Source organism: Phyllopteryx taeniolatus, chromosome 20 (genome assembly GCF_024500385.1).
Source record: "Phyllopteryx taeniolatus isolate TA_2022b chromosome 20, UOR_Ptae_1.2, whole genome shotgun sequence".
NCBI classification, from domain to species: domain Eukaryota; kingdom Metazoa; phylum Chordata; class Actinopteri; order Syngnathiformes; family Syngnathidae; genus Phyllopteryx; species Phyllopteryx taeniolatus.
In genome coordinates this window covers 2,984,095-3,001,808 of record NC_084521.1, presented here as the reverse complement: position 1 = coordinate 3,001,808, position 17,714 = coordinate 2,984,095, and the positions used below count along the sequence as shown (strand labels likewise).

The following is a 17,714-nucleotide window of genomic DNA, read 5'->3' as shown; positions in this document are numbered from 1 at the left end:
ATACCACAAAGTTACACTTGTATTTAACCAAACTACATGACTTTCTTCTTCTCGCTATCTTAATACTAAGGCAAAATGCCATAGATGGGCCAACGAAGCGGTGTGAAAAACCTTTTTATAAGTTCTTCTGTTCTTTATCCTCTTCGAAAGTTACCATTACTACTGCAGCCTATTGCGCACCTGTGACTATCTTCTACGTCTACATACTGTACGTATGTACAGTATGTGTTATACTACCCCCTGGTGGCCAAGGTGTGTACACAAGGAGTCGCACAATGAATTAAAGCGTGAAATCATGATGCACAAACTTTTTTTTATTCCTTTACATTCTATTCAATTGTTTTACTGTAGGTGTTTATGACATACAATACTGTACTTTTTTGTGTTTTATGGGTACTGTAACAGATTCATGGCATTTCCATTTATTTCACTGGGGAACGATGGTTTAAGATGTGTTTTTACAAGCGGAACATATTAAACGTGTAAGTCAAGGCACCATTGTCTGTAGATATTTGCAAATAGGTGTGTTTTTCAGCAAAAACTTTGTTCAACAGAAAAATATGCGAGTAGGTGAATTTGTGAATGGCAAGGGTTCACTGTATTCTATTTTTTGGGGGTCTGCTACATGATATTGTGTTTATGTAGCTCTGCGTACGCTCCATGTCCGCCCTGGAGGCCATCGGCCCGCTCATGACTGGAATGAAGGTCCGCGCAGACATGGCCGGGCTGGCCTGCGAGGCGCTGAACCGCATGTTCCAGAAGGAGCAGACGGAGCTGGTGGCTCAGGTAACGTTACTTTGCCACGTCACACGTCGTGTCCCATGGTTTTGCCTCAGTTGAAATGTTTCCTGCTGCTCAGGCTCTCAGAGTGGACCTGGTTCCCTACCTCCTGAAGCTCTTAGAAGGAATTGGCCTGGAGACCCTGGACAACCCCTCGGCGACCAAGGCCCAGATTGTGAAGGCTCTCAAGTCCATGACTCGGAGCCTGCAGTACGGAGAACAGGTCTGAGGCTCGAGCTTCACATTTTAAACTTTAAAAGGGGGGGGGGGGACTTTTGTGGTTTAGGTCCACCATTTGAGTTTTAAAACAGACAGATGGTATCTGTTTTTTTTTTTAAGTGGGGGGGGGTCTCTTTGCTTTTCAGGTGAATGAGATCCTGGCCAAATCCTCTGTGTGGAGTGCCTTCAAGGACCAGAAACATGATCTCTTCATTTCTGAGTCTCAGACAGCAGGCTACCTGACAGGTATGTATTTTCTATTCATTTACCGTGCTAGTGAAACAGAAAAGGTAGACGGTGAAGTCCTAATGCTTAGCCCTATTTTAAACGCACGCCTTGCGGTTGAATCCAACCCTTTTTCTTTCCAAATCCCTGAACTTCCTGCTTCTGCCTTTTCCTATCCTTTCTTTTCTGCCCTCCTCCACGTTTCCTCCTCAGGGGTTTCCACTCCCTCGCTCCTGGCCGCCAGCAGCCCACTGCGAGGGGGGCTCTAGAATCCCGAGCTGGGCCCTCAGAGCCCTCCTCTCTGTTGCACTAATGCAGGTAGACTGTGATGTCCTACTGGCCCACCCTTTACCTGTTTACCATTCCATTCCCATCTTGCCATCACATCGCCTCCTTGCCAGTCCCTATTTGACCACATTTAACACAGATATTGCAGCCATCACAAAATACACGGTAATTTAAAGTTTGGATTATAAAACACAATTTTGACCCTTGTGGTTTAAACAAAGAGCCGATCCCATCTCATCTATTCTTAGCTTCTCTTGAACTCATCAAAATCTTGCTTACTCCTCACAAATTTTTCAATGAGTTCCATGTTGAAGTTTGAAATGTTCTAGGAATTGAACCGATTAGTCGACCAATCAACTTTACTACCCCGCGTTGCCATTTAAAGCCTGAAGTCGACTAATCTCTAAAGATGTTTGTGGCATCTCATCTTCCGATAGTTCAATTTACAAAGGACTTTCGACTGCTGCAGTCGCCAAACAATAGCGCTCTGTGGAGCAGTGAAATGTCTGGCCAACAAGGCGACACATCTTCATACATCTGCGTGGGTCTAAGGGTACAAAAAATAAGATGTTTGTGGATGTGAATAGTGGTTAGCATCGCTCGCTTCAGTTATTACGATCGCTGCTTGTCTTAAAAATATTCATCAGCACTGTAAAACATGCACACAGTGGAGCAAATGTTATGGTAGTTGTTGTATCTGTGACCTGTCGTCCTGACTCCCACAGGGCCAGGAGTAGCTGGTTACCTCACGGCAGCAGGAAGCGGCACCACCGTACTGCCCAGCGGCCCACCCCCGGTGGACAGCGACCACGGAGATCAAGGCTGACGGGGGAGGGGGACACGCACTCGCAACAGCCACAGTCAGGCTCAGGCACCCAGGCCGCCCTGTTCGGCTCCCCCTTGCCCGAAATGAGGGGGATGCAGATGGGGAGGAGGATGTCGGTGACTCCTCCCCATATCGCCACCTGCCCTCTCCAACCGGCACCTCGTAAATTGTTTGAAATTGTCTTAACAGATGGGCCACGTTTTGTTTTCGTGCTACACCTTTCTTCTAAGCAGAAGTTTACTTTTTCTATGAATATATTTTTTACTCTGGATTTTCTTCTTTTGTCCCATGGGGAAAAACATTGGAAGACTGACCGTTATTATCAGTTGATTGAGTCTTTTCTCCTTGATCTGAGTCCTCTCGCAATGTCTCGATTGGCTGCACTAGCCCCCTCCAAATTGTCAGCCTCAAATCACGCCACAAAGTTCTTACTCTATCCTTGAGTTTTCTCAACAGCAATTACAAAAGAGATTTCTTCTTTTTAGACTCAAGGATGTGTAGATACTGCCTTTTTGGCCTCAATTCCCATTTCATTCCATGGCTACCCCTCAATTTTATGAAATAAGTCCCCCCTACCCCAGAATGAAAAACAAGCACTAGAATATTTATGAATGAATAAAAACCTGAAATGAACTTCTGCTATGTCGACAGGACGAATTATGTTTTGTGTGTGTGTGTGAAAGACTAGTGCAGTATGTGACATGTTCAATGTAATATTGCGTATATAAACTTTCTATATTGAATGTACATTCAAACAATGAATCAGTCGCACTTGTACATAAAATTTTAAGAATAAAAGGGAACCCACAGTGTTGTTCATTTGTCTTTGTGTCTCCATATGATCTAAGTGACATAAACCTGCAGTAATGTAGGTAAAAATGTTGGCTTCCGGAATTGACACATTAATAAACTCCGGCGATCTCCTAAAGGTAAACCCCTTGACACTACTTCCTAGGACAGTTTGTTAGCCAATTCCGCACTCCACTCGGTTCAATTAGCTTGTGACACCGAAAGAAATTAAATTTTGCGAATAAAAACAAATCATACTTTTCAATTTTGCGAACGAATTAACACAATAATTACATGTCAAAGTGTTCGGTACATTTCCAACTAATTACTCGCAATCCTCGATGTTACAAGAATAAGTGTATTTGTCGTGCCATTGTTTCCACACGGTTCAATTAGTTCGTAACATTGTGTAAGTGACGTAGAGGCGCGAATAACAAGGCGAATTTCTAAATGTATTCGACCAATTAAGGAAAACAAAGAAGGAACTGCTAATGTAGTCGGCACATTCGCGACAAATTACCCTCAAGTACAAACGATTACAAGTAATATTTTATCAAATATAAAGTTATTTATATTAGGAATTTAGCTAACCGGTAACTGGCTGCTACCATCGAGTAATTTTCCGTAAAGTTAGCACGGGCTGTGCGTGACAGTGAGCAGCAGCAATACTTTCTACAATTCTATTTTCACCCAGTTCGGGAAAAAATGGAGCTGGTCTGACTACTATTTAAGTAAGTTATCCAGTCAGTTAATTGTTGACGGTCTTCGAGTCCCCGGATGAGGTAAGTTGGTTGACTATGTAAGCACCGTGTTAATGAAACTGTTGCTAACATTCTACATGTTATTCACTATAGTAGGTTGGATAAAAAAAAAATCTATAACCAAAGACCAAATATACGCACTGTGTTTAAGTGTTGGTCATAGTGACTGGAGTCATTACATTTCTGCTAATTTCTTTTAAGGTTGGACATCATGTCCAAAGGCGACAAGGAAGGCTTTATTGTCAAATTTGTTGGAAGTAAAGGACAGACATCAGAGTATGCTGCCAAAGCTTATGAGGTGAACTGTTGTTTTATTCATATTTAGGATTGCAAATTGTTGGAAAACTTTCCAGTACCTTGAATTTTGGCTAGCAAATCAATGTGAAAAGTGGACTAACTTCCTGTACTTTTGCAACCCGACTTGTAAAATAACTCCTACTCCTACAGCTGATGATTGTAAGGTTTTTCTTCGAATGTTTACAGGCTATTATGGAGCTGCAGTCAGAAAAGTACCTCAAGAAGATCGACGAGGAAGCTGTGTTAAAGATGGACCAGAAGGACAAGTCCCTCTTTGTTTTCAGTGACTTTGACACTCCTGCCTTCCAGCACTGCAAGAATGTATTTTGTCCCACAATGTGACATTTCCAGGCCTTAGCCCTTGTCTTCATTGTCCCTAATTGTGTTTGATCGTGTAGCTGGGCTGCCGGATCGTAAGTCCGCTGGTGGTGGTGTTCTGCTTGCAGCAGCAGCGTTGCGTACCCAAAGCGGAGAAGCCGGTCTACAACATGGCCATGGACGACATCACCGTCTCCTGCACAAGCCTGGATAAAACGACTCGGGTCAGTCAACTGTTTTTGAGGATTTGGAGATTGAGATTGTACCCCTCCTGAACCGATACGTTCTCAGGCTGGATGGCACTGTCAGGACATATTGGGGTTTGGTCAAGTCTATGAATTAATATCTCCATCCATCCATCCATCCATTTTCTTCCGCTTATCCAGAGCCAGGTCGCAAGGGCAGCAGCTTTAGCACTGCAGTATATTTAATTTTATTGTAAACCAGTGTAACATTATACAAAGTTTGAACATTGACACTCATCTTAGATATAGGAGGAACTTGAATAATGATTCAATTAAATTGTATTGCGCATAAAAGTTGAATTAAAAAAAATACCTAAATAAACATTTTAAAACAAACAGTTCTTAAGGATTAATTGAATGCAAATGCAATGTACTAAAAAGTTAAATATCACTGAACTCAAAACAACAGCAGAATCCTGTGATTTGTACCTGTCAATAAGTGCAGAAATGCCAAAATAAAAAGAAACAAAAATAACGGAAAGAATATTATACTGGTATGTCATTATTATATAATATTTTGAGTGTTTGACAGTGATTAAAAGAGTAAAATCTTTATGTAATATATATTTTTAAATGTCCAAATATTTAATTATATTTCAATATAATTTCCAAAAATTTACTTGTAGTCATATCTCAATACCTATATACTTTATTTAGCTGCGTGAGCATTTTAAAAATGATTTAAAAAGTGATTGACAAGTATTTACTGTATATTGTATGTCATAATGTTCCTCAAATTAATTTGAAAAATTTCTAGATAAATATACACTTTAATTAACTCCATGTGGATTTTAGGAAATCCGGCGCCCCGCACATCCACTCCCATTACTATTGCTCTTTATTAGCATTTTATTAAGTAAAAAGTTGTGTTTGCATCTGTTTGCAGGCCGAGGTGATGAATTTGGTGCAGCTCATGGGCGGGCGCGTCTATCTTGACCTCAACGTGTCCGTCACCCACCTGATTGCTGGTGAGGTGGGCAGTAAAAAGTACCTGGTGGCTGCCAGCCTGGGCAAACCCATCCTGCTCCCTTCCTGGGTCAAAGACTGCTGGGAGAGCTCTCAAAACAGGTAAAAGACTGAAATATTGTGTATTTTTTCTTCTTTTTTTTACTGTATACTTACTGTCATGGATGTGGGCAATGAGAGCCACAGTCGCGGATGCACTTGACAAACAGTCAAACACACAAATACAAAATGAGAACACACTCAAGGAGGTGCTGTAGGCCACAGCTCACACCCGGACACTCACACGCAGATTAACCGGTTCACCCTACTCCACCTCCTGATGTCACTCTTAGAATAATTAAACTTTATAAAACCACTTTATTTCTTTACATTTTATGTTATGTTTTTCTACTATGTAGTGCTATTTTTATGCATTTAATTTCTTCATAAAAAAACGTGGTGTTTTTTTGGGGGGGCTGAAACGGATTAATGACGTTTCATTTCAACGGTGAAACTTTATTTCATATACAGTACAACATGCGTGTATACAAATACAGTCACAACGTGTTTAAAAAGTGTGATTTAAAAACTCAAAATTTGTTTAAAGCGTGTAAGAGGGGTCCTACTAATAACAAACAACAAACAAAATACTGACATGCTTTCATGTTACAAAATGTCTGCCCCCGCCCCCCTTCAGTCTGTTCAGGTACACGGAGCTGCCCTTGGAGGACCACCTGTGCCCGGTGCTGCGGGGCTGCACCGTGTGCGTGACAGGTCTCTCCAGCACTGAGCGCAAAGAAGTGCAGCGTCTGTGCGAGCAGCACGGGGGCCGCTACACCGGCCAGCTCAAAATTAACGAGTGCACCCACCTCATCGTCAACGAAACCTCAGGCAAGTCGGCCGAGATTTTTCTGTTATGTTTCTCAATTTTTTTCTCGTCTCACAGTCTTCCATGATTGTCTCTACAGGTCAGAAGTATGAGTGCGCGCGCAAATGGAATGTGTACTGCGTGGCTCTGCACTGGCTCTTCGACAGCATCGAAAAGGGCTCCTGTCAGGACGAGTCCCGCTACGCCGTGGAGCGCCGGGCCTCCAAAAGCAGCCAGCCAAACACCTCCACGCCCACCGGCTCTGGCCAGAAGGAAGGTCAGGCCACGCAGCACAAAAGTCACAGTCACGATTAAAGAAGTGTCTTTATTTATTGCCAGTTCTGCAGTTACGTTCTAGACATAGAGAGCATCATAAAAATGTTTCCACCTTAAGTCGAGGTGCAACAATTAATAGATTTATCATCAACTAAGCAATTATCAAATTAATCCACAACTATTTTGATAATGGATTAATCGTTTAGAAACCTTGTCCATCTTAAAATTTCCCAAATCCTCGGACTTCCTGCCTCTTAACAGTAAATGTCCTCGATTTCTGTAGTCGTTCATGAAAGCAGACTGATTATCTTTGTTTAATCAAAATAACACTTTTGCGAACATCTACTTTCACTTTGGAAAAAAACGATGAACATTTTTTACTATTTTCTTATAAGACTTGTAAGACCAAACCAGTAACTGGATCACAATCAATTTATATTTGTGCATTTTCTGCACTGTCAGTTTGAAATAATGTCCTGTTTTTGAATAAAAGGATGGACATTAAAACATGTTGTTTTGTTTTGTATCCACATCATGGATTAATCAAGAAATAATCCTCAGATTTATCAATTATTTAGAAAAATATTTTCTGCATAGTACTTAAAAAACAGTCGTAAAATAATTTAATGAAATTTAAAAAAGGAATCACTTTGTTAATCATGATTTCATGCATTAGTTCAATGGGTGTTATTCTGTAGAAATACATTTGAGTTGATTGTAGTGTGTGTGCCTTGGCCACCAGGGGGGGTATAGTACATACAGAGATACTTCATGTAGCTTTGATGATAAAGCAAAAAGACGTTCGCAACTAAGATGGAATATTATTAGTCGTTTTTCACTTAGGATAAAGAATATGTCCCTGTGAGTGTTGTTGTGTGCTTTGTTTGACCTGATGAACTCAACGTCCCCTTTTTCCTCCAGAGGGTCCTTCTCTGCTGGGTTTGAGCCACATCTCAGTCAACACCAGCGTGACAATAAACGATACGGCCCTCACGAATGGAACCGTCAGCCGGGTGGAAGCTCCGGACCCCATCGAAAGTCTGGATCTTACCGTGTGCCCCGCAGAGGACGTCCTGGACGGCTGTAAGGCAAGTGCTTCTGCTTATCACATAAAGTATCTTGCAGAAGCCAGAGTATAGCTCGAATAATAGTGTACATTTACTCTTCCCTCACAATATCGTCACATAGCCATTAATATCTAAATCTCTTCTGCCAACAAAAGTGAGTACACCCCGGTGTGAAACTGTTCCGTTTGACTGGTAGGTGTTCAAAGGTCTGAAGTGTGAATATTGAGCAGATGTGTTAAATCACTCTCACACAAGAGCTTTTGTTTCGTTGTTTCCATGTGACTGTTGTGCAGCTTTATCTCTGCGGCCTGCCTGTGAAGAAGCTGGACAAGCTGCGTCGCCTGGTGAACGCCGCAGGGGGTCTTCGCTTCAACCAGCCCAGCGAGGAGCTCACACATGTGGTCATGGGAGAACCAGACCAGGACCTCAAGACTTTCCTGTCCAGAGCAACTCACAGGTTGGCTTTGGTTACGGTCACTGCTTTGGAGTACAGCGGTACCTTGAATCACTACAGTGCTGTTTTTCTTTATTCAAAATGTTATTTTATAGAATGGATTAATGGTATTTCAATTCATTTTAGTGTGGAACATTGATTTGGGTAGACAAGTGAATTGTTGCTACTGCATGTTTATTTGCTAATTCAGGTGTTATTTTTTTGCCCAGACCTCACGTGGTGACAGTCCAGTGGCTGCTGGACAGCTTCTCCAAAGGCCGCCTCCTCCCAGAAGAAGACTTCCTCCACCTCGACTGTCTGCCTCCCGCTCCTGCAGAGGTGTTGTCCGCGCCGGTCCGTCGCACGCCGGCCTCCAGGTCCTTGGTCGGACCCCCCGCCGCCAGTCCCAGCACACCAAAACTGAAGCAAGCGGAGGAGGACCTACTCTCGCAGTACATGGATGATGACACGACAGTTAGTGAGTTATCAGAATCAGAATCAGTCACAGATTTACGGTACCAGCTTTGTTCTTTGTCTCGACTTAAAAAAATCTACATCAAGCTTCAGTTCAGGGTCAACCTGATGGTGTGTTTTCTTTTAAGTTGACGTGGCGCCAGCAGCCGAGATCGACAGCAGGAGGTCCATCAGCGTGCCCGCCGAGCAGTCCTGGACCCTCAACCACGGGGCCAGACCACAGTCAGACTACACTGTGCAGGAGGCCAGCGAGGCGGGTCTCTTTGCCGGAAAACGATTCCTCTTGCAGGGCTTCGGCGCCGAGGCCGAGGCTCAACTTTCCCTCTTGGTGAGGGAGAACGGAGGTCGGGTGCTGGCGAGCCGCACGCGTGCCGTAGCTGACTACGCCGTGGTGCCTCTGTTGGGCTGTTCTGTGGAGGCCACGGTGGACGAGGTGGTCACTGATACGTGGCTGGTGAGTTCGCAACTTCTCTCAACCGCTGTATCGTGGTTCATCATTCGCACCCCTGCTCCAATCACATTTTTTTTTTTTTTATAAGTTAGGATAGGATTTTAGGGGTTATTGTAGTTCGGATATTGGATGTGCACCGTATTTACTCAACAGGCTATGTGTGTGGAGAGGGAGTGCCTCCTGGAGCTTTCCTCCAATCCTCTCTTCACTCCTGTTCCCGTGATGGATGGACATTTCCCTCTCAAGGATTGCATCCTTTCTTTCAGCCAGTTCACAGGAGCCGAGAGGGAGTCCTTGGTGGAGCTGGCCAAGCACCTGGGAGCCAAGTACGTCTTCCGCCGTCACAGATTTTAAAGGAGACTTATTATTAAAAAAAAATCAGCAGTTCCTGTTGTGGCTAATTGACCCCATGGGTCAGAGCAAATTTTTTTTGTCTTGCTGAAATTAGCCAAATTTAGAATTTGTTTAATTTTCCAATTGATGGGTGGTCAAGCACTCAATAATGTTTGTATACGAGCAATTAAAAAGCCAATTTTCCTTGATATTTCCCCTTGAGTCCATTTGTGTGTGTCTGTTAAATCTCGCAGTGTCCAGGACTACTTTGTGCGCTTGGCCAACCCCAAAAAAGGAATGCTGGCCAGCACTCACCTGGTGCTGCAGAGCCCTGATGGCACCAAGTACCAGGCAGCCAAGAAGTGGGGTCTCCCGGCAGTCACCATGCACTGGATCATGGCGTCGGCGAGGACCGGCCAGAGGGTGGCCGAGAAGCGCTTCCTGATTGACCTTCCACCTTCTCCTGGTCTGAGAAAGTTAACGATAGTTAACTAATCGATGGTGCATCTGGAAAGTATTTGCAGCGCTTCACTTTTCCACAATTTTTCATGTGACAGCGTCTTTCTAAAATGGATAGAGCTTGAAGTGCTGCAAAGATTTTCTGTATACACCGTAATAAGACCCAAAAATTCTGCATTTACAAGGATAATAAAGCTCAATTTTGATTGACAGTGATTTTTATATTTCTTCCCCAGAGAGGGAGGAGGAGAGTTTTGTCGGCGCCTCCCAGAGGACGTCCATGCCGGCACCGGCCCAACCGGCGCGCTCCTTTCCGGACATCCCGCTGCTGGGTTTTCAGAGCGGCAAGGCGGTCACGCCGCTGGATTTGGGACGCTTTCAGAGCAAAATGTTCCGCTCCGTGTTGGACGAGATGAAGTCAAAAAAAGACGTGGCCACGCCCAAGCAAAGCCAGGAGGACGGCCGCAGGAAGCAACTCTGCAAGGAGCCCTCGCTGCAGCTGGACACGCCGTCCCGGTTCCTCAGCAGGGATCAGCTGTTCAGGCCCTCATTCAATGTTAAGGTGCCACTGATTTTAGGTAGCAGTTTGTGCTTTTTGATGAATTATCCAACTAAAGGGGTGAGAAAATTCAAGAGCCATATTTGATTTATCATGTCATTCGAAGATGAGGTTTTAAAAAAAAAAAAAAAAAAAAGGTGAGTGTACAGGTATGTAAAACTGTAAATTATAATAACAAAATAATAATCATTATTTAATTTTTTTTTTTTATTCTGTTAATCAAAAAATTCAATGTTTATGTATAATCAATAAGTATAATCAATTATTGAGTAAAATGTTTTAATCTATTCCAAAAATTTTGTTACCAAGAAATCAACTTACAAGTTATTTAATATTTCATCCATCCATCCATTTTCTGAGCCGCTTCTCCTCACTAGGGTCGCGGGCGTGCTGGAGCCTATCCCAGCTGACATCGGGCAGGAGGCGGGGTACACCCTGAACTGGTTGCCAGCCAATCGCAGGGCACATAGAAACAAACAACCATTCGCACTCACAGTCATGCCTAGGGGCAATTTAGAGTCTCCAATTAATGCATGTTTTTGGGATGTGGGAGGAAACCGGAGTGCCCGGAGAAAACCCACGCAGGCACGGGGAGAACATGCAAACTCCACACAGGCGGGGACGGGGATTGAACCCCGCACCTCAGAACTGTGAGGCTGACGCTCTAACCAGTCGGCCACCGTGCCGCTTATTTAATATTTGTTATAAAAATACGATAAAGCAATTAACAAAAAAATCTAATTAGATAAATGAATTTTAAAAAATCATAAAGCCAATTTTAGTAGAAAAAAGGTACTTACTAATGTAAATTAATGCAACCTGATAATGTAAATGTTAATGCCCACCTCTGCTCTAAACACATTCACTGTATTTTGCTTGCAGGATGCCTTAGAGGCACTTGACACTCCAGGTGGGAGATCCAAGCCCAACGAGAGTGCGGAGACGCCGCTGACGGACCTCATCAACAGGAACATGAAGGTGGCGCTGGCCAACAGCGCCCGCGCCAGCGATGTCGCCAACATGCAAGCGGTTTCTGCCAGTCCCGAGCTCAGCACCACCAGGAAGGAGGTTGGTGACTGCACATGATGCGAAGTCCTTTTTTCTTCTGTGGGCTGCATACAGAAAAATGTATTAAAGCCACTATAACCAATCAATCGGTGTAGGTAAACATGTTCTAAGCAGTCATATATTGTTTTTATATACAATATATTTCATTTATTCAATAAAGAAACTTCTACACTATAGCTTTCTGTTAAAGGTGATAAGTTCTTATTATCTTTAGTAAATGCTGCAGGCCCAAGTTTGGACACCACGCTGCTGGGTCATTCATTTCAGACCTTTTCTTTTTTGTTCTCAAGGCTGTACAAAAGGAGGCCGGCCTGCTAAGTGGCATTGTGATCTGCGTGGGAAAGAAGCTTAGCAAGATGCAAAGCGAACTGTACGCCATGGCCGCCTCGCTCGGAGCAGACTTCAGGTAGTCACAACTGACTTTTATGTCTTCGTAAGCTAATCAGCATGATGGCAAAAAAAAACAACTCCTTTCTGTATGTGAAGATGGGCCTGCGACGATACCGTCACCCACTACATCTACCAGGGCCGAGTGGGTGACAACAGTCGGGAATACCGAGGCGTGAAGGAGAGGGGGCTGCATGTGGTCTCGCAACACTGGTTGGAAGCTGTACGTCTCCTGTGGTGGTGTTAACAGCTTTGTGTAAGTCTTCAATCTCAGCAATTATTTGTTGTTATCCTTTAGTGCGCTGAGGAGCAAAGGCACATCTCGGAGTCTCTTTATCCTTTCACCTACAACCCCAAGATGAGCCTGAACCTCAGTCAGGTTCCCAGCAACTCGCAGAGGTCTCCGCCTGTCACGCGACCACAACTACGAGACATCACTGAGGCCACGGATGACAACGTGGGCCCAAATGATGTAAAGCAGACTTTTTTTTTTTTTTTTTTTTTTTGCTGGATTTGTACACACACTTAAATATAATGTTGTGGCCAGTGAGTGTATGATGGTGTGCCCCTATAGTTGTTAACATTTAAACATTCATCCTCCAGTCTGAGCTCAAGGCAGTAGAAGACCCTTCCACCTCTCACCACACATGCGACGGAAGCGAAGATCAAGACGACCTTGCAGACAAGAATGGTGGGTGTCACTCCAGCTCTCTCCTTTAACTTAAAAAAGTCGCACATCACTTATTCCAAAGTCTTCCAGATATTTCAGAGGCGCTGGAGATGAGAGAGAACCTGCAAAGAGCGCTCCAAGAGATCATGTCTGCCACCAAAAAGACGACCGGCAGGCGGCAGTCGGTGCGACTCAGTCGGACGGCGTCCGCCGGCGCCGACTCTGCCCCCAACACTCCTAGCGGCAGCAGGCGCACTCTAGAAGCGTTAAGGTGAGCAGAGGAGGCTAGAGCTAAAGAGTGCTTAAAGGATACATCAGTGGCTTTATAATTTATATTTTAAAAATAAAATAAAATGACAGAAGTATCTGATGAGTTAGGCAGATAAAAAAAATATTTGGTTGTTTAATATCACACTTGATAGGTGGGCAGACACATGACTATAATAAATTTTCCTTAATACAAATATGCCCTTTAACCTGAGATGTCCTCATTCAAGGGTCTCCCGCGCAGCTGCTCTGGATCTCAACACGGAGCCCTCCCAGAGCGAGCAGATCGTTTGGGACGATCCGACAGCCAGGGAGGAGAGGGCCAAGCTGGCCGACAACCTACAGTGGCCCGGTAGTCCTTCGCAGCACTCGGAGCCTCAGGCGCCACCCCCGCAGACCACAGCGCAGCACGACACGCAACTCAAGGACTCCATGACCGACTCGGAGCTGGTGGAGATGGGTACGTGTATTGGAATTTTTTTGGGGGCAGGGGGAACGACATCATCTTGTTCACCATCCATCCCCCTATCAGAGGCTTGTGATGTCATCGACCAGCAAATGGGCAAGAAGGGCTCAGCGCTCCCGCAGGAGGAGCCGCGGAATAACATCCTGACTCCCGAAGCCCCCAGCATCGCCTTCCCCCTCGCAATCCCCACGGTAGCTCCCGAGCCAGAGGTGAGAATTCAAATTTAACGTGACGGTGTCCGGAGACTCAAAGCTTTTTTTCTTGCTACTCTCAGGAGGAAAGTGAAGAAGTGAAGACGCCGCCCAGATTCCAGCTGTCCTCCCTCAGTCCTCAGGAACGCATCGATTACAGTCACCTCATCGAAGAGCTCGGTACGTCCTTAATGTATTTTGGTGTTGAAGGGGACATATTATGCAAAATTGACGACCTAATTGTTTGTTTGATCACTTTACGGGCACTGCTTGTTTTTTTGTTTTTAAACTCAAGGCTCCACTTCTGTAAGTAGAAGCCGCTCGCTTGGTTGCAACGACCTAGCTCCACACCGGTCATATGAAGTGATTTTATATAGTACAGTGCAGCCCTTTACAATCACTACATGATTCATTACAATACATCCATTAAATAATTTTTGGCATGCATTTTTTAATGCAGATCCTCATTGTAGCATAATCTGTGAGAGGTAAAAACACAATTGCACTAAATACTGATTGATATGGTTAGTAATGAGTTCATAATGAGTTTTTTATTTTTTTTGTTTGTTTTTTTACATTTCTGACAAATTGAGTCAGTGACGTTGTTGTTCCTGAGAAACTAAAGTAGCGGGAGGCTTAAGGTCTTTGCTTCTTTTGTCTCTTATTCCTCTCTTCTGCTATGCCCGTAGGTGGCGTCATTCTGGACAAGCAGTCGTTTGACCCCAGCTGCTCCCACATCATCGTAGGCACACCCCTGCGCAACGAAAAATACCTGGCAGCCATGGCGGCCGGCAAATGGATTCTGCATCGCTCATACCTGGAGGCTTGCCGTTCTGTGGGCCGCTTCATACCGGTGGGCCCGGCAAGACGACGACATATTCCCCCTAACTGTGATTATTCGTCATCGTGATTTTTCTGTCACACACTCTAGGAGGAGGACTACGAGTGGGGCAGCAGCTCCATCCTGGACGCGTTGCCCTCCATCACCTCGCAGCAGAGGCGCTTAGCGTTAGCTGCCATGCGCTGGAGGAAAACCTTGCGGGGACCCACGGAACAGGGCGTACGTGTCAGATCTGACATAACAACACTAAACCTGACCTTGCAATTCCCTCTGGAATTTCATGTGAATGCAGAAAGATGAAGGGATGAATTCCACAGACAATAACACAAGTTAAACCTTGGAACATTTAAATTTAAAAACCCAAAAAATATATTTAAAAAAGCAAAAAAAAACGTATTATTAATTTGTGTATACTTTCCAATTTGTTTAAATTTGCAATGCTCCCCCATGAGTAGGTATATGTGAAGGACATAGGAGGGCTAAAATGGGGCAGGAAGAAATTAGTACACATACAAACACACCATATGTAAACGTTTCCCCCAATCATATTAGCATGAATGCAGTGCTTAAATGTTTACGGCCAGTTGAGATTCGAACCCAGAACTGTGAGGCAGACAACCACTCGTCCACTGGGCTGCCCCTGATTGTTGCTCAGTCATATGATAGTTATTGACTTGTGTTCCTGAACAGGGGGGAAAAAAATGGTTTTAGTGGTTGAATGTTATACTTTCAGGTGAAAGGGGAATTCATTTTGAAATGACACCTTCCTGATTAAAATTATAAAACATCTCACTCAAAACGGGAGAATCTGTCTTACAGCAATCCCACGATGCTGGAAGTTTTCTTTGTGGCAGTCTGGTCTGTTCAACAGCATTATGGTTTTCCAGGGAGCCTTCAGCGGATGGACGGTGATGTTGAACATCGACCAGAGCCGAGAAGCCGGCTTCAGGCGGTTGCTGCAGTCGGGCGGGGCCAAGGTTTGATTTCTAGCATCATCATCACCGCAACACGACGAGATACTTTTATAGCAAATGTTTTTGTTTTGTTTCCTCCAGGTGCTGCCGAGCGCCTCGCCTTCAATGTACAAGGTGGCCACGCACCTGTTTGCCGACTTCAACCGCCTGCGGCCGGGCGACTTCCGTGCGGATGTGTCCGAGGCCTCCGCCCAAAACGTGACTTGCCTGAAGCCCGAGTACATCGCCGACTACCTAATGCAGGTCTCTGCATGCATCCCTGTCATAGTGTGTGGAGATTAAATCATAACAGAACCATGTCAAATAGAAAAAGAAATATTGAGAGGGAGGAGCTTTGCTTAGTTAGGGCATAGCCCCATGAAATTAGAAAAAAACCACTTCTAAGTAATTATAAACCTATTTTGGTGGAGGGCGTCAATTACTTTCAGATTTTCACTATGTGCTGTCGACCAGCACCTTCGTTGTTTTTGTGTTTTGCAATTGCCAGTTGACGGCAGAAAGAACAAATGATACACGAATTGTAAAGTGCTACTAAAGCAACGGGGCTCTTCCCGTGTCTTTCGACAGTTTTACGTGGGACGATTTACGATGTTTTCTCCCCCTTGCAGGAGCCCATCCCTCCCACGGCGCTCTACCTCCTCGCCGAGAGCCCCCCCGGTGAGGCTCCCGGCACGCCGTCACTTAAACGCAAAGCGGCAGAGCGCACCTCCCGGCTGAAAAAGTCTCGACTGCACTGAAAACAACGCCCTTTCGCTCTCATGTTCTGCTAATAGAAAATATTGTAAATAAGATTTTTTTTCCTGTGAAATAAAGTATGCGTCGTGTCTCGGTGAGGAGACTGCAGTGTGGCTGCAGGCTGTGATTGATGACTGAGGAGGGCCCTGCACAAAATGTCCAGTCATGCGTTGTTATTGGCTGCAGACACGGTGGCGGGGCTGCAGGGGGCGCTACATCGTCACGCCTGTGGTGGCATGTTCTAGGTTGGTTTGCTCTTTCTTTTTTTTGTAGGCACGTGGATTCATCTGATTCATCATTGGGTGAGACATTTCTCATTATCTCACTTTAATTAATTGTCTTTTTGGTCCCGTTCATCCCTTTTAAAGGCTACAGTTTGTCACACTGTGCAGTAAACACGAGAATGTTTTTACATCTTGACAGTGGTGGGAAGTAGATACTAGTTACTGTACCTTTTTGCAGATATTTGTAATTGAGTATTTTTCTGATTACTTTTACGACCTACATTTGAAAACGGATCTGTACTTTCTACTCTTTGCCCAAAATAGGCTTCTTACTTCTTTTAGCCCTGCAAATGACAAAAAGTAAAACAAAAATAAACGTAAAATCAAAAATGAGAGAGTTAATATTAACTGCAGTTGAGCTTTTGATTAAGATTTGGAGGACCGTGAACCAAGGGACCCTTAACAAGGAGAGCAACAGATGCAGAGAAGGAAGGTATTCCTGTTCTGTGGCCTTATTTAAGAGAATTGTTTGTTCTTATCAGCTCGAAAGATTGATTTTCAGCTTGATATGCCTTTACCCATGTATTTTTATTTTGTTCTCCAAAGAAGAATTTTTATCTGGGTCTACTAAAAGTAAAAAAAAAAAATCCAGTACATTATGAATTAATTGTAGAATTGTCATGCGGTTTATTTTTCGTTCAAACAAAACCGCAACAGTAATGTGAAGAAATATGTAGTGCAAGAACAACAAAGTGTGTAACAACCAATATAATTGATCAAAATCAAATTTACAGAGTATTAAATGAATTCAACTATTTCATGCAAATACCTAAATAATGATGTAACTGAACAAAAGTACTTGAAACAAGGTGACACAAATTGTATAAGAAATGAAGTGCTATCTTGACTTTTATATTGTTTATTTTACTTTTTTTGCGTTGTATAGCAAGCCAAAAATGTTTTGCGAACCAGTTTCAAATCCACTGTCGCTTGAGTAGAGTAGGAGGGGGAAAAATGGAGCAATTAGGGTACTGTAATGCCCTCACATGTGAGCAAGGTGCACTTTCAAATGTAAACGGGACAAATACAAAATGAGAACACTTGCAAGGAGCTGCTGTAGGCTACAACTCACAGCCAGATGCTCACATGCAGACTAACTGGCCAACCCGAGTCTAGCTCCTGATGTCACTAGGCCACGCCTCTTAATGGCACACATCCAGCACATAAATACTACGGTGATTATACTTTCTGGCTCCAGTTTACTTCTTCACGTTTCTT

The 17,714-nt window shown here is 44.0% G+C and overlaps 2 protein-coding genes across 9 annotated transcripts in view; both read left to right on the top strand.

The window, feature by feature from the left end:
* The window catches only part of LOC133470065 (dnaJ homolog subfamily C member 13-like), a 28,731-nt gene extending 25,579 nt beyond the window's left edge, over positions 1–3,152 (top strand). For 7 of the 8 annotated variants that reach the window (XM_061757950.1, XM_061757948.1, XM_061757947.1 and 4 more), the window contains 4 exons: positions 646–786; positions 860–1,003; positions 1,146–1,245; positions 2,238–3,152. In XM_061757950.1, the coding sequence (XP_061613934.1) occupies positions 646–786; positions 860–1,003; positions 1,146–1,245; positions 2,238–2,338 (486 nt within the window). In that variant the 3' untranslated portion in view covers positions 2,339–3,152. Of the gene's footprint in view, positions 1–645; positions 787–859; positions 1,004–1,145; positions 1,246–1,437; positions 1,543–2,237 lie in introns of all 8 variants that reach the window. The other variant, XM_061757949.1, reaches the window with a different exon arrangement.
* Positions 3,153–3,512: 360 nt separating this feature from the next.
* topbp1 (DNA topoisomerase II binding protein 1) lies at positions 3,513–17,680 on the top strand. The gene is made up of 28 exons (XM_061759043.1): positions 3,513–3,909; positions 4,090–4,186; positions 4,372–4,506; positions 4,584–4,727; positions 5,635–5,816; positions 6,391–6,584; positions 6,662–6,838; positions 7,759–7,925; positions 8,198–8,361; positions 8,568–8,815; positions 8,940–9,265; positions 9,416–9,588; positions 9,850–10,061; positions 10,291–10,616; positions 11,496–11,681; positions 11,972–12,087; positions 12,168–12,291; positions 12,367–12,540; positions 12,672–12,759; positions 12,829–13,009; positions 13,236–13,465; positions 13,538–13,680; positions 13,746–13,842; positions 14,352–14,515; positions 14,594–14,722; positions 15,391–15,480; positions 15,559–15,720; positions 16,086–17,680. Exons 1-28 carry the CDS (start codon positions 3,905–3,907, stop codon positions 16,212–16,214), a joined length of 4,563 nt encoding a protein of 1,520 aa, XP_061615027.1. The 5' UTR covers positions 3,513–3,904; the 3' UTR covers positions 16,215–17,680.
* The last annotated feature ends 34 nt before the right edge of the window (positions 17,681–17,714 follow it).